General features: G+C 38.2%; 2 protein-coding genes across 2 annotated transcripts; both read right to left on the minus strand.

Moving 5' to 3' along the window:
- Nucleotides 1–7,786: 7,786 nt before the first annotated feature.
- Nucleotides 7,787–9,297, minus strand: LOC130949057 (uncharacterized). Its single transcript, XM_057877886.1, has 3 exons — nt 9,228–9,297; nt 8,793–9,055; nt 7,787–8,038 (listed from the first exon to the last, which is right to left on the minus strand). Exons 1-3 carry the CDS (start codon nt 9,295–9,297, stop codon nt 7,847–7,849), a joined length of 525 nt encoding a protein of 174 aa, XP_057733869.1. The 3' UTR covers nt 7,787–7,846.
- A 260-nt stretch (nt 9,298–9,557) lies between these two features.
- On the minus strand, nt 9,558–14,271 carry LOC130951905 (cytochrome P450 CYP736A12-like). Its single transcript, XM_057880652.1, has 2 exons — nt 13,529–14,271; nt 9,558–10,585 (listed from the first exon to the last, which is right to left on the minus strand). Exons 1-2 carry the CDS (start codon nt 14,213–14,215, stop codon nt 9,719–9,721), a joined length of 1,554 nt encoding a protein of 517 aa, XP_057736635.1. The 5' UTR covers nt 14,216–14,271; the 3' UTR covers nt 9,558–9,718.
- Between the last annotated feature and the right edge of the window lie 129 nt (nt 14,272–14,400).

The following is a 14,400-nucleotide window of genomic DNA, read 5'->3' on the forward strand; positions in this document are numbered from 1 at the left end:
ACATGGCTAGCATCAGGAGTGTACTTCCGAAGCTGCGACACGTGAAACACGTCGTGCAGGTTTGAAAGATGAGGTGGTAGAGCCATCCGATACGCCACCGGTCCAATCCTCTCCAGGATTTGAAATGGACCAATGTATCGAGGATTCAACTTCTTTGCTTTAATCGCCCTACCTACTCCCGTGGTCGGAGTAACCTTAAGGAAAACATGGTCTCCTTCCTCAAATTCTAAGGGCTTTCGCCTCTGATCGGCGTAACTCTTTTGACGACTCTGCGCCGTAAGCATCCTATCTCGGATTTTCTTGACTTGTTCAGTAGTCTCAGCTATCATTTCCGGTCCCAACAAGCCTTTCTCTCCAGCTTCATACCAACATAGCGGAGATTGGCATTTTCTCCCATACAAGGCCTCATACGGAGCCATTCCGATGCTCGCATGATAACTATTATTGTATGCAAACTCCACCAATGGCATATACCGATCCCAACTCGCCGGTTGGTCCAAAACACAAGCTCTCAACATATCCTCCAGTGTTTGGATCGTCCTCTCAGATTGACCATCTGTTTGAGGATGGTAAGCCGTGCTCAAGCTTAATCGGGTTCCAAAAGCCTTCTGAAATGCACCCCAAAACCTTGAAGTGAAACGAGGATCTCTATCAGAGATTATAGTAGCAGGTACACCATGAAGTCTCACAATCTCCTTTATGTATAACCGTGCTAGCTCTTCAAGGGTGTAAGTCATACGAATGGGCAAGAAGTGAGCTGACTTCGTCAATCGGTTCACAATCACCCAAATAGCATCAAAACCAGCCCTAGTCCTTGGCAATCCTAACACAAAGTCCATTGCAATGCCTTCCCACTTCCATTGTGGAATCTCTAAAGGTTGCAACATACCGGCGGGCTTTTGATGTTCAATCTTTACCTTTTGACAAGTTAAGCACTTTGAAACATATTCCGCCACATCATTCTTCATACCCGGCCACCAAAACATCGCCTTTAAATCATGGTACATCTTAGTACTTCCCGGGTGAATGGAGAATCCGCTTTTGTGTGCCTCCTTTAAGATATCCTGCCTCAAAGTGCCAACATCCGGCACAATGATTCTACCCTTGAATCTCCATAACCCATCTTTTTCTTCCGACACTCTCCACTGTTTTCCTTGCTCAATGGCCGGTAACACTTTCCATAATGCTTCATCATTTTGATGAGCCTTTAGGAGTTCGGACTTAAAGTCACTTGAGATTTCTAATCGGCTCAAACATAAAGTTCTGGATACTTCTCGAGCACCAATTTTAAGACTCTCGAATCCCTTGAGCAACTTCTCCTCTTGAAGCATCATCCAAGCCGCATATAATGACTTCCGACTTAACGCATCTGCCACTACATTTGCCTTTCCCGGATGGTAATGCAACTCAAAGTCGTAGTCCTTCAACAATTCCATCCACCTTCTCTGCCTCATATTAAGCTCTTTCTAATCAAAGAGATACTTCAAGCTCTTATGATCAGAGAAGACTTGGAACTTAACCCCATAGAGATAATGCCTCCACACCTTCAAGGCAAACACAACCGCAGCGAGTTCCAAATCGTGCGTAGGGTAACTAACTTCATGAGGTCTCAACTGTCGTGAGGCATACGCCACCACATTACGATGCTGCATCAGCACGCACCCTAAACCCTTTAATGAGGCATCACAATACACCTCAAATGGCTCATTCGGCTCGGGTAACACTAACACAGGTACAGTAGTCAACTTTTTCTTTAATGTCTGAAAGCTCTCCTCGCATTCAGGAGTCCAAACAAACGGAGTGTCTTTGCGGGTTAACTTTGTCATTGGTAACGCTATCTGTGAAAAGCCCTTGATAAACCTTCTGTAATAGCCAGCTAAACCCAGAAAACTCCTTATCTCTGTTATGGTGGTTGGTTGTTTCCAATCCATCACAGCCTCCACCTTAGTTGGGTCTACGGCTATTCCCTTCTTACTCACCACGTGACCCAAAAACTTCACCTCACTCTTCCAAAACTCACACTTAGACAGTTTTGCATAAAGTTTCTTCTCCTTTAGAATCTGCAACACGGTCCTCAAGTGTTCCGCATGCTCTTCTTCAGTCTTGGAATAAATCAGTATGTCATCAATGAAGACAACAACGAATTTATCCAGAAACGGACGGAAGACTCTATTCATGTAATCCATGAATACCGTAGGAGCGTTCGTCAACCCAAAGGACATCACAGTGTACTCGTAATGACCATAACGAGTCCTGAAAGCGGTCTTAGGGATATCCTCACCCCTCACCCTTATCTGGTGATAACCGGATCGCAAATCAATCTTGGAGAAAACTCCAGCTCCTTGTAACTGACCCATGAGATCATCAATTCTCGGCGATGGGTACTTATCCTTTATTGTAACCTTGTTCAACTGCCAGTAATCCACACAGAGCCGCATACTCCCATCCTTCTTCTTCACCAGTAACACTGGAGCACCCCACGGAGAGACACTTGGTCGTATGAAATTCTTTCCCAACAAATCCTCTAACTGAGACTTTAACTCGTTCATCTCTAACGGTGACATCCTATAAGGAGCACTTGAGATTGGTCCCGCCCCGGGCACCAACTCAATAGCAAACTCAACCTCTCGGTTAGGTGGAAACTCATCAATATCATCGGGAAACACTTCCGGAAACTCACACACAACCGGAATCTGTTCCAACCTTTGATCATCTCCCGGGACGCCCGCGGTTAACAACAGGATACCCTGACATTCGGTTCCAGAACAGTTCACCATCATCGAATTCGAGTAATAATTATCCACCACGACCGGCCCTTCTGTATCTTTCGGCATAAAGTACACCGACTTTGTAGAACAATCAAGCAGAACATGGTTCTTAGATAACCAGTCCAATCCCAAGATAAGATCAAGACCGACCATCGGTAAGCAGATTAAATTATGAACAAAATCACGCTGCTTGAACCTAAAGGAAACTTCCGGGCATCCTAGCCTAGTCACCGTGGCTTCATGGGTAGCATTGTACACTCTTAGATCATAACCTAAAGTTACAATTTTCAACCCTAACTCATGGGCTTTCTCAAATGCAATGAATGAATGTGATGCTCCCGAATCAAATAAAGCATTTAAAGTTTGACCAGCCGTTTCACAGTTACCTCGAATGAGTGTCTCGGATCCCTCTGTACCCACAGCTGAGGTGGTGAACACCCGACCAGTTTGTTGTGCTTTCCCAGCACCTTGCTTCTGCCGCTCCGGACACCATGGGAGCTTATGTCCTGCCTTCCCACAAAAGTAGCACAAACCCCATCCAGCCTTGCATGGTGCTCTCGGATGGTGACTTCCACACCTAGTACAAACTTGATCATTCTGAGGTTGCTTCCCAAACCTTTTCCCTTGGAAGTTGTTGTTGTTGGGCCTCCTAAAGGAACCTTTCCTCTTGAAAGGCGGACCTCTAGGTGCAATGCTCTTCCCTCGGTTCTGTGGGAATGATCCTTTGTGACTTCCCTTCTTGGCGGCTGCCCTCTTCACACACTCTTCAGCAACCCCACACTTGTTCACCAACACAACGGAAGTTCTGATCTCTATTGGTCCCTGAGCTCCATTTCCGTCGTTGCCATGGTTGCTCATCTGTTGTCCAAGAGCCTCTGCAGTGGCCCACATAGCCGCAGCCATGTTCCCCAATACCGCCATAAGGTCTACCGGGTTATTCGAGTTATTCTCTGGCGCACGAGCATTCGTACGACCTCTCACACTACCTCTATCGCGTCCACGAGGCGCCATCTGGTTCCTATACACACCCAACAATCGATATTCAGTTGATCAGTCTCAATATCGGAAGTCCAGTGCTTCAAAGTCCCAAATGCATGCTCATGAACGTTTATGCCAATTATATCAAGCAGATATACTAATAGCACATAACACACACACAGAGAATGCACAGAAGCATAATCAGTCCATCCCTCAGGATCTACAGGAACGAACTGCTCTGATACCATAATGTAACACCCTACCATATAGAGTCTTATGCTTAAGTCATAATTCAGAGATGGCAAGGTATTACGACCTCTAAAATAAAAATTTAGTACGTATAGTAGTATGAATGATTGATTATAACTAGGAGCCTTTGTAGAAAAAGGGGTAAACAAAAACCGCAACTCAAAAGCGCATCACTCCGATCGATAACGTAACGAACAAGGATAAACCAACGCGAGATTGTATATATATACAATGGAGTGTCAAAAACAGGAATATCAAGACTCAAAATCCGGCTGCGAAGATAACCGGTCCGAGCATAGCAATATATACATATGATAAAATAAGGAAAACCCCAAAGGAAACCCAAAGGGACACAAATACATAAAACCTATTCTCCAAAAATCTCCCATAAGAGGAGTCATCACAGTATGTATTATTTAATGGAGATAAAAGTATCTAAGCAAAACATATAAACTCAACAGAGTCCCCAAGAACAAGGATTCTTCGCGAATCTAGAAGTCTCCAGCATGCTTCAGCGGGAAACCTCACGTCCTGCATCTGAAAACCACAAAATCCGCATGGGTGAGAACCAGAGGTCCCCAGCATGGTAACAGCTTCCACATATATAATACATAATAATAGAGGAAAGCCAAAGGCAATCCTAGAACTTCCTCCAGATAATATCAAGCTTATAAACAAGCTAAACCGTATAAGGGCATCTGACTAAAGATTCTTCAGTCTAACTAATACTTCCCTTTCCAATTCCTTCAAACCTCCCAACCACCAGCAGGAGTATATTATAGCAAACACAATTATATCAGACAAAGAATATACAAATAGGAGCAGTTAAGACATTTAGACAATTAGCAAATAATATGCAGTCAAATAGGCAATCTCAAACAATTCACATAGTATGCATATGATGAATGCCTGTCCCTAGTGGCCGATGATATCATCTTGTCGGTTATAGAGCCAACCCGACAAGTCCTGGTCGCTAACCATTGGACTGTCCCTCTGTCGCGTATCCCCAACTCGAGTTATACTCGTTATAAACTTGATCATAAACATGATCCATATCCATCACCCTCACTGGTGAATATTTTGGGGGCGAGCTCATCCGGGCCTTTCACAGTGCCCGGCCACACTTACGACATAGGGTTAACAGAGCTTCGAGTCTCAACCTGGAGCACGTGGTGGCTAGCCACTGCTACTACCCAGGGAAACTCGTATCTCAGATAGTGGAAGTGCAATTCACAATTAACAATAATCCAGCATAAACATGCATGAATTCTCATCCATGGATCAACGTCCATATCAGCCATTCCGGCTCACGGTTAAGTCCATAACCAGCCAATATTCATAGCATACACAGCTATTCCAGCTCACGGTTCAATCCAGAACCAGCCAATTCACAAATAATTACGGCCCTTTGGCCAATGGCATAACAAGCACTTCCACCACCATCCTCCACATCTCACATAATCATCCTTGATCCTCATTGATCATTCATATTTCCCTTGCTTCACTCGCAAGTTACCTCATTCACTAGCCCCTTTTTAATAGCTAGGCATGCCATAATGATTTAAGACATAAATGGTGAGATCGGAGGCTTAGAAGTATGAGATTTGGCTTTTAAAACTTAAAAATCAACTTTGGGATGAAAACAGGGCCACGCGTACACGCACTCCACGCGCACGCGTGGATGGCCTCAAAAACTCATCGACGCGCAAGCGTCATGCACGCTAACGCGTGGATTACAAATTTGCCAATCGACGCGCACGCGTCAACCACGCGTACGCGCGGGTGTTCTCGTGCCCGAGGCACAACACTGGCACAATTCTGGCATAACTCTCTGGAAAATGGCTGGGCATTGGGTGCAGCACCATCGGCGCGCCCGCGCACATCACGCGTACGCGTGGATGGCACTTTTCGGAAGATCGGCGCGTACGCGCCAGGTGCGCCCACGCGCAAGGGGTCATTCTGCTAAAAATTTTCTAAGTTAAAAGCTGCAGAATTTCACAGATTTACACCCCAATCTTCCAACGGACATAACTTCCTCATTTTAAATCGTTTTTCACCCGTTCTTCGAACGGTATGGACATCCCGGATCCAATTTCATTTCTAAACAGATTTGGTACAAAACGGAGATTCGTAGTCCAAGTTATGTCCCGTCAAAGTATGCCCAAAAACCATATTCTCATACAAAACCACAATATGCCATTTTCAAAACAAACCATTTTCAACTCTTTTCAAAATCAATCAAAACATGCCAATTTCATCCCTTTTCTTTGAAATCAATCAAAATGTATCAAATTCAACATCAAGTCTCCTCAACTCACACATTGACACATTACCACAATTTACCAAAATCACTATTTCATCATTTTAACCACTTCACCCAAGTGGCTCAAACTCAAACACATTGACATATCATATACTATTCCTCATGCCAATTCTCAACAACACCAATTCCAATAAATCATTATTGTACACAATCAACATCATACTCACCATCAACATGGTTCAACCCACAATTCAACCATAACCAATCATCAAGCATATATCACAACATGCATATTTCTCATACATCATACCACCAAGGCATCAATAATCATCATCACATATATGACCACATCATATATATCTCAATCATTCAACAACATCAACAATTCAATGCCTATCTTAGGGCCTCTAGCCTAAGTATTTCCTACCACATTACATATTAGATACGGAAAACCGAAACCATACCTTAGCCGATTTTCCCAAGCTCAACCGGAGCACTTCTAAACCACTTATCCACAAGCTCTCAAGGCCTCAAAACCTCCAAGAACAGATTTTTCACCACCAAACCCTTTTCAAGCTTTTCAAAATCACCAATCAAGCTCCAATATTCACATATATACAACCTAAGCCACAATCATCATACCCATACACAACATCTCAATACCCAAACATCATAAAACCACAAATCACACTAGGGTTGAGAATCTTACCACACCCAAGGTCCAAGGAGACAAGATTAACCTTCTCCTTCAAGAGAGTTGGGTCCTATAACATCAAAGAACCCAAAATCTCAACATTTCACCCATGAAACTCGAAAATAAGGGCTGGAATTTCGAACAGAAACTTGTGGCTTACCTCAAGATTGATTGTATGGGTTTTGTAGAGCTCTCCGCGGTGAACGCGTGGCCGCAAACGGAGCGGCAATCGGAGCTCTAGATCAAAAGTTATGGTGGTTTGAAGATCAAGTGAGAGAAAGAACTTGAGAGAGTGTTCTTCCCTTCCTCTCCACCATTTCAGCGTGTTTGAGTGTGTTGTGAGGAGAGAGAGTGCTGAAAACTAGGGTTTTGGTTAAGTTATGTTGGGCCAAGGGCCCACTTTGGGTCCGGTTGGCCCGGTTTGGCCCGTTCGGTCCAATCTTGGTCCGAATTCTATAAAATTAGTACCAAAATTCTCGTCTCAGTCTCCTCTATCACATTTAGCCATAAAAATTACATTTTAGGCTTTCTAGAATAAATTCTCATTTATGGGTTAATTAGCCGTTAATTAACCGGGTTTTACAAAGATGACAGATATTGATCAGAAAAACAGATATAGATCAGAAAAATAGATATAGATCGGCAAATAGATATACCATAGATGAATTGAAAAATAAAGATGACAGATATTGATCGGAAAAATAGATATAGATCAACAAATAGATATACCAGAGATGAATTGAGAAATAGAGAGATGACAGATAATGATCAGAAAAACAGATATAGATCAGCCTTTTTCAGGCCTTAATGATTTACTATATGATCTTTGTTTACAAAGGTGCAAGTAAGTTTGAAGCCATTGGAAGGAAATGGGATCTATAGAAAGAAGGGTGTTTATTTCGAGGCCCCACGGTGGGCGCCAATTGTTCTTGTATGGATACCTGAAGGGAGAGCTCGGTCCCTGGGAGTCGATGCCGAGTTGTTATCTTCGGTGCCGACCTTTGAGCTTTTGTGGAAGTCCGAGCTTTTCTCCAAGGAGATGTCCAATTGCGCAGAGCGTGAGCAAGGAACAAGGGGGGAGTGTACCTGCAAAGGCACTCCAAAGATTAAGTCAGTATTGAGAATTCAATGTCCCCTTTGAAGATAAAATATCATACCTTTATAGGTGAGATAAAATAGGTCGGTTACGTTTCTATTGATCATCTGAATTGAAGAGCAATTAATAGGTTTTAACAAGTGATAATGTCTGATTGTAACGTATAATGCCGAGTTATAACGTAAAGTGCCGAGTTATGGTGCATAATGCCGAGTTATTGTATATAATGCCGAATTATGACATCGGATTTGTAACGGCCGTATCACAATCTACACAGACAGCATAGCATAAATTGCTTCCAATAGTGTCTTACGTTTAAAAATTAAAAAAAAACATCTTTATAAATAGAACACAGCATAGCATTAACATAAAATCATAAACAGAATAGCCAAGATCATAAGCAGAACAGCATAGCATAAATAGAACAACATAGCATAAAGTCATAAACAGTCAACAAAATCAGAATTTAGAATTAATGGAAAATCAGAAAAACCTAAAGTATGAAAAAATAAAAAAACAACAACCAATCATCAGAAAATTCATAGAACAAAGCATTCATTAACAAAAATAACAGCCTCCAACATCAAAAAATCAAAATCACCATCAAATTCATGAAAAAAAAAACAGAAACCTAAAGTATGAAAATTTAAATTATCAAAAACTAATTATTAAATAGCATGCATTCAAATTAATGAAGTGAAATGCCAAAATACAAGAAGAAAAGGAGAGAGCAGTGAATCTTACCAGGGATAAAGAAGAAATGGCCGAAGAAGTCAAAGACACTGGTGAAGAGAAGAGCGGCGAACGACGCAAAAGAGGGCGAACGGCGCAGTGCGGTGATGATGCAATGAGTGGGCCGGCTAAAACGGACAGTGGCAAGGCCGCAACGGTGGTGGTCGGAGGTGGCTGGCTGGGACGCTGGGTGCAAAGCAGAGGAAGAGAATGCGGAAGGGGAGGGGTTTCGCGAGGAGCAAGGTGAGGGTGTTTAGGGATTGGAAGGCGATGCTCTGTGTGGGAACTAAGAAGAGGAGTTAGGATTTTTAACTTTTCTATATATATATATATATATATATATATATATATATATATGGAAGGTGAAATGACTAAAAAATCAAAGTAAAAACTAAATTATTAAAAGTATTTAAGTAATTTAATATATTCAGGGATTGTGAGGAATACGGAGACGGGGACGGAAATCCCCGTTCGGATTCCCGTATCTGCTTCGAGGGAATTTTATTTCCATCCTCATTTCCGCAGAAAAAATTTCTCACCATCAAAGCTCCATTTAAAGTGGTTCCTATAGAAATTTTTGCCTTTTGGAGATTTTTGACATCCCTAATTTAGTTGGATCATTAAGGATAGTTCAGTCATCGTCTGAACCATCGATAAAATTCACAAAAATTAAAATTTTGAAAACTAGATTAAGGCACTAGTAAAATTTGATAAACTAGTATGATTACTACTGAGGTTTGGTTGTTTGTTACTAGGTCTCGTGATTAAACTGTAAAATAATCCTTGCATACAAATACATACATTCGTAATTATATATTTATTAGTTATTACATCTAATTGCATAATTATTCTAACGACAATTACTAAATACTAAGTAAAACAATTTTTTTAAGTTGTTTGAGTTGATTTTTTATTGTGTCTCAAATATTGTGAATATATTATTTACTTGGTTCATCTTGTGCCAATATTCTAAGAAGACGGAACGCTGGCACAGCAAGCAAATCCTTGACTCTTGGGACTGTTATGCCATATTTCTCACTCATGTCTAATTCATTAGGACTCATACCCCATGGAAGTTCCCAATCAAAGCAATGCACAAACTGAGACACGACAAGTTTAACCGTAACAAGACCCAATTGAATCCCAGGACACCCTCTACGACCAGAACCAAATGGTATTAACTCAAAGTCATAACCACGAAGATCCACGTTCTTATTCAAGAATCTCTCAGGATAAAACTCAAGCGCATTATTCGACCATACCTTAGGATCTCGCCCTATTGCCCATAAATTCACAAGTATCTCTGAAGATTTCTTGATGTAATAATTATGAATCACAATGTCTTTCATTGATTTCCGGGTAATAAACGTTCCTGCAGGGTGTAATCTTAGCGCCTCTTTAATCACCATGTCTAAGTAACTCAACTTTGGTAAATCAACCTCTTCCACTAGCTTGTTCATTCCAACCACATTTCTTAGCTCTTCTTGAAGCTTCTTCATCACCCTTGGATTCCTTAAGAGTTCGGATAAAGCCCACAAAATAACTGTCGCGGAAGTGTCAAATGCCGCAGCGATCATGTCTAAGACAATAGCCTTTATGTTGGTGCGATCAATGACATGATTTTGTTCGTCGTAAGGGTCAATTGGTTGGTGCATCTGTGAGAGTAATATGTCCACAAAGTCCTTGTTGCCATGTTTCTCATTGTTGTTGTGAGCGTTTGAAGAAGCATGTTCATGATCCTTGATTATTTTCTCAAGCACTTCGTCAACTTGTTTACTGAGTTTCTTGAAGTTTCGTCTAAGTCCCTGAAAACGTATAAGAATCAAAATGGATCAATTGTTTAACTGGAAAACTTTAGGTAGCAACAATTTAGTCAACATACATAGAAGAGAATTAATTACTGAAGGAGATAGAGCCACATTAGAGTTAGTTAGTGCAGGTGCTTGAGTCACAAGTAATAACTGATTCCATAACAGATTATTACATAACAGAATTTGTCGTGTGACAGCCATGATGATATGTATTAGCTCTCTAGCCTGGTGTAGTTTATAAGGCTAAGTGTCTTTGTATCAAATTAAATCAACTACAATCAATAATCATTCTTTATCCCTATTGTTCTCTCTGCTCTGCTTCCACACACTTTCGTCACTCTCGTTTTCTTCAACCTTACGACTCTTGATACCTTACAATAACCATATTTGACTAATGATTTTTTAATTTCTTCTCTTCTTCTATTGACTAGACTATAAGACTATTGACTACGTAATAGAATAATAGATACTCTATTTTGAAAATACTAGACATTGCTATAGAAAATGAAGATGATCATTGCAATGGGCAAAACAAAAATTTAATATATAAAGTATTGGTCATCAAATCCTTATAACAGTATGTAGTGTAGATAGTGCTGGAAGTGAGGACTGAGTCTCAAGCTCGAAAATTGAGTTTGACTCATGATTTATCATTAACAATCGAATCTAGTTTTTGAGCTCAAACTAAAAATAATAGAAACATAATCTATAATTTTATATCAATAAATTATAACTTATTTATTTTTAAAAAATTAATTTTATATATTATTTATTTATTAATAAATTATAATTTTTTTATTTATGTCCTTATCAAAATTAGATATAAAAATAAATATAAAATTTTAAATAATTAAAATCATTAATATATATATATATATATATATATATATATATATATAATTATATATTATTATTTCATATGTATATATATAATATTAAAAATATAGATTAAATACATATATATATATATATATATATATATATATATATATATATATAATCGAGTCAGTTTACGAATTAATGAGTTGAACTTATCCAAATTTAAATTTGACTCATATAATTTATGAATTCAATTTCAAGCTCAAATTTGACTCACCAACTCACAAATTTAGTTTATCAAATTATTAACGAGGAGTTGGCTAATGAGCACCTCAACTCATTTCCAGTCCTAAGTGTAGAACATATACAACTGAATATATATGTAATTTAAAATTTCAAACGATAGAAATCGAAATAATGTTTAATGCGTTCAACTTTGGACCGTATTTTTTTATAGACTTGGGGTTGCCTAAAACAAAATGGTTGACCCAGATTGGCGTCCAGGCTGTGTGACGCCTATTAATAATTTAATCAGACAACTTATATTTTACGGTGGTGTAGGCTAATTTTTTATTGGGCCCAATTTGTTTGATATAGTGATTGAAATAAATAAATAATTAAATAAATAATTGCACTGCAACTCTACAAGGCTTGTTTAGTGACATCTTTGTATGCCTGGAAATTACATCAAATTTGAATCCTAGTTATGACTAAAAAATATTATATAGAACTTATACGAAGAGGTATGTGTGAGTGAGAGTGTAACTTGACCAAAATAAATAAATAAATAATAAAGCATATTTTTTAAATTAATTTTTATTTTCTGAAATAGTTTAAAACGCTAAAAAGTAACTGCAGTAAAAGATCCAATAAAATTGTTGATTAGCATCATAGCATGTAATCAGCATCAAATAAGTCAGATGTTGTTTCCCAAGTCAAAAGGATGCCACATTTTGCTTTTTTATTGGCTATTCTTTTATAGACATATAGTCACACAAAACATAATCACACTAGAAGACACCGGATAAAATATATAACAATTATAGTTTCATTAAAATCCTTAATTTAGGAGAACTATAATATAAAATAGGAGCAATTTATAGTTGGCCAATTTTATAGTGTTTATAAATTTTTGTCTAAATTTTGTCTAATTTATTTTTTATAATAAATTTTAATTTTTTTAAAATTAATTTTTATATCTTTTAAATTAAATAATAACTTTTAATTTTTTTAGTAAATAAGCATTACCTTTTAGATACTGTAAGATTCCCTTTTATAGAATGTTAAGATGTTAATAAAATCCTAAAAAGTTTTATTTTCTTCTTAGTAAAGCTTGTGAATAAGTGTAAAATTTAGAAAGTATGTACCTACCTTAGTTGGTAAGTTAAAAAAAAATGTTCAAATGTTATTATATGCAATATCTAATATGTACACTTAATAAAGTATATATTTTTTAAATTTTTTTGGCATTAAAATCGTTGATAAGAAAATTTATTTGCACTATATTACTTAGCTTGAATATGAATTTTAGTATTATCGACTTTACAACAATAAAAATGTTATAATCGAAAAATACAAAACTATATTAAATAATTTCTTCTTTAATTTGAATGGGTCATTATTTACGTAAGAAGGGAGAATTAGGAAAAACATATAAAAATTAAATAAAAGGGTGTGACAATATTTATATTGAGTGTCATAATAATAGTCTCTTTCCACACTCTTCGTATATACAATTAAACTTATACGTTCATGTTTTATAGTCTCTTTCCTAACTTATTATTAATTATTTTAATATTAAAATTGAAAAGTATATACCTTAAATAAATAGTGCAAATACCATTCTAAACAAAATTGGTTAGAGAACTAATTAGAGGTATAACTTAGAGCCAATTAGTTTTAAAATAAAAAATCTGTTATAAAAAAAATAATCTTCCATTACTCCTAATTTTTAAAATTTTAAAATTAAAAATATAAAGAATTGACTTAAGTTGGCTCATAATATAGTTGGTTTTCTATACTTTTTCGACAAATTAAACTAAATTGTGTAGATCTAATTGAATAAGTTAATTAACTAATTAAACAAAGAAAGCAAATGGATGAAGTCTAGTTTCAAACCTGTAAATCCAATGGTCCAAGCCAAGGCACAAAATCTGTAACATTAAATTTTCCAGCCAAGATCAACATTTCATGAATAAGTCCCTTCAAATCAAACTTGTCATCTTTGTTACACCCCAAAACCATTTTATACACCACATCCTCCATAACGCTATGAACCACCTCACTGAGGTTCACAACCTTGCCATCCTCCGCGGCTTTGGCAACAGTTTTAACCGCTTTTCCGAGCTCCAACTTCCTCAAAGGTGCGAAGGACTCCACTTTGGATGCACTCAGAAGTTGCAAGGTGCACACTTTCCTCATGTTTCGCCAATAGGGACCGTACTCGGCGAATATCATGCCCTTGTAGCCATAGGAGAAGTACTTGGAAGCTTCGAGGAGAGGCCGGCTGGCGAAAACGGTGTCGTGTTTCTTGAGGAAGAGCTCAGCCACTTCCGGGGAAGAGATCACGATGGTTGGGACTTGTCCCAGTCGTAGAGACATTATGGGACCATGTTTTTTGGACAAAGTTTCAAGGGTGCGGTGGGGAAGTTCACCTAATATGTGGAGGTGACCTACTACCGGCACAGCCGGTGGACCTGGTGGTGGTGGTGGTTGTTGTTTCTGTTTCCGAAATAATATGGTGGTGGAGAGGATGAATACTATGAACCCTACAAGAAGGAACCATGCTGGGATTATTGGTAACATTTTTTGAGTTTATGATTTTGCAGATTATCTTCACACCATATATATATGGAAAGTATTATAATAGGTTAGAAACATATGCCCGCATTTTTTGACTATATATATAGGGTCATGTTATTTTATGTTAACATTCGTTTTATACCTTAAATTTTGTTGTTATTCCAACTTTAATACTTTATTTTCAGAAA

The sequence above is a fragment of the Arachis stenosperma genome, chromosome 9 (assembly GCF_014773155.1).
Source record: "Arachis stenosperma cultivar V10309 chromosome 9, arast.V10309.gnm1.PFL2, whole genome shotgun sequence".
NCBI lineage: Eukaryota > Viridiplantae > Streptophyta > Magnoliopsida > Fabales > Fabaceae > Arachis > Arachis stenosperma.

What these genes read in the sequence shown, in the direction of transcription:
- LOC130949057 (XM_057877886.1), bottom strand. Translation starts at nt 9,297, where the DNA reads ATGAGGATGGAAATAAAATTCCCTCGAAGCAGATACGGGAATCCGAAC. An exon ending in GGATTTCCGTCCCCGTCTCC is followed by an intron (nt 9,056 to 9,227) that starts GTATTCCTCACA and finishes GTTCCCACACAG; the next exon opens with AGCATCGCCTTCCAATCCCT. An exon ending in CCATTTCTTCTTTATCCCTG is followed by an intron (nt 8,039 to 8,792) that starts GTAAGATTCACT and finishes GTGCCTTTGCAG; the next exon opens with GTACACTCCCCCCTTGTTCC.
- LOC130951905 (XM_057880652.1), bottom strand. Translation starts at nt 14,215, where the DNA reads ATGTTACCAATAATCCCAGCATGGTTCCTTCTTGTAGGGTTCATAGTA. An exon ending in TTGGACCATTGGATTTACAG is followed by an intron (nt 10,586 to 13,528) that starts GTTTGAAACTAG and finishes ATACGTTTTCAG; the next exon opens with GGACTTAGACGAAACTTCAA.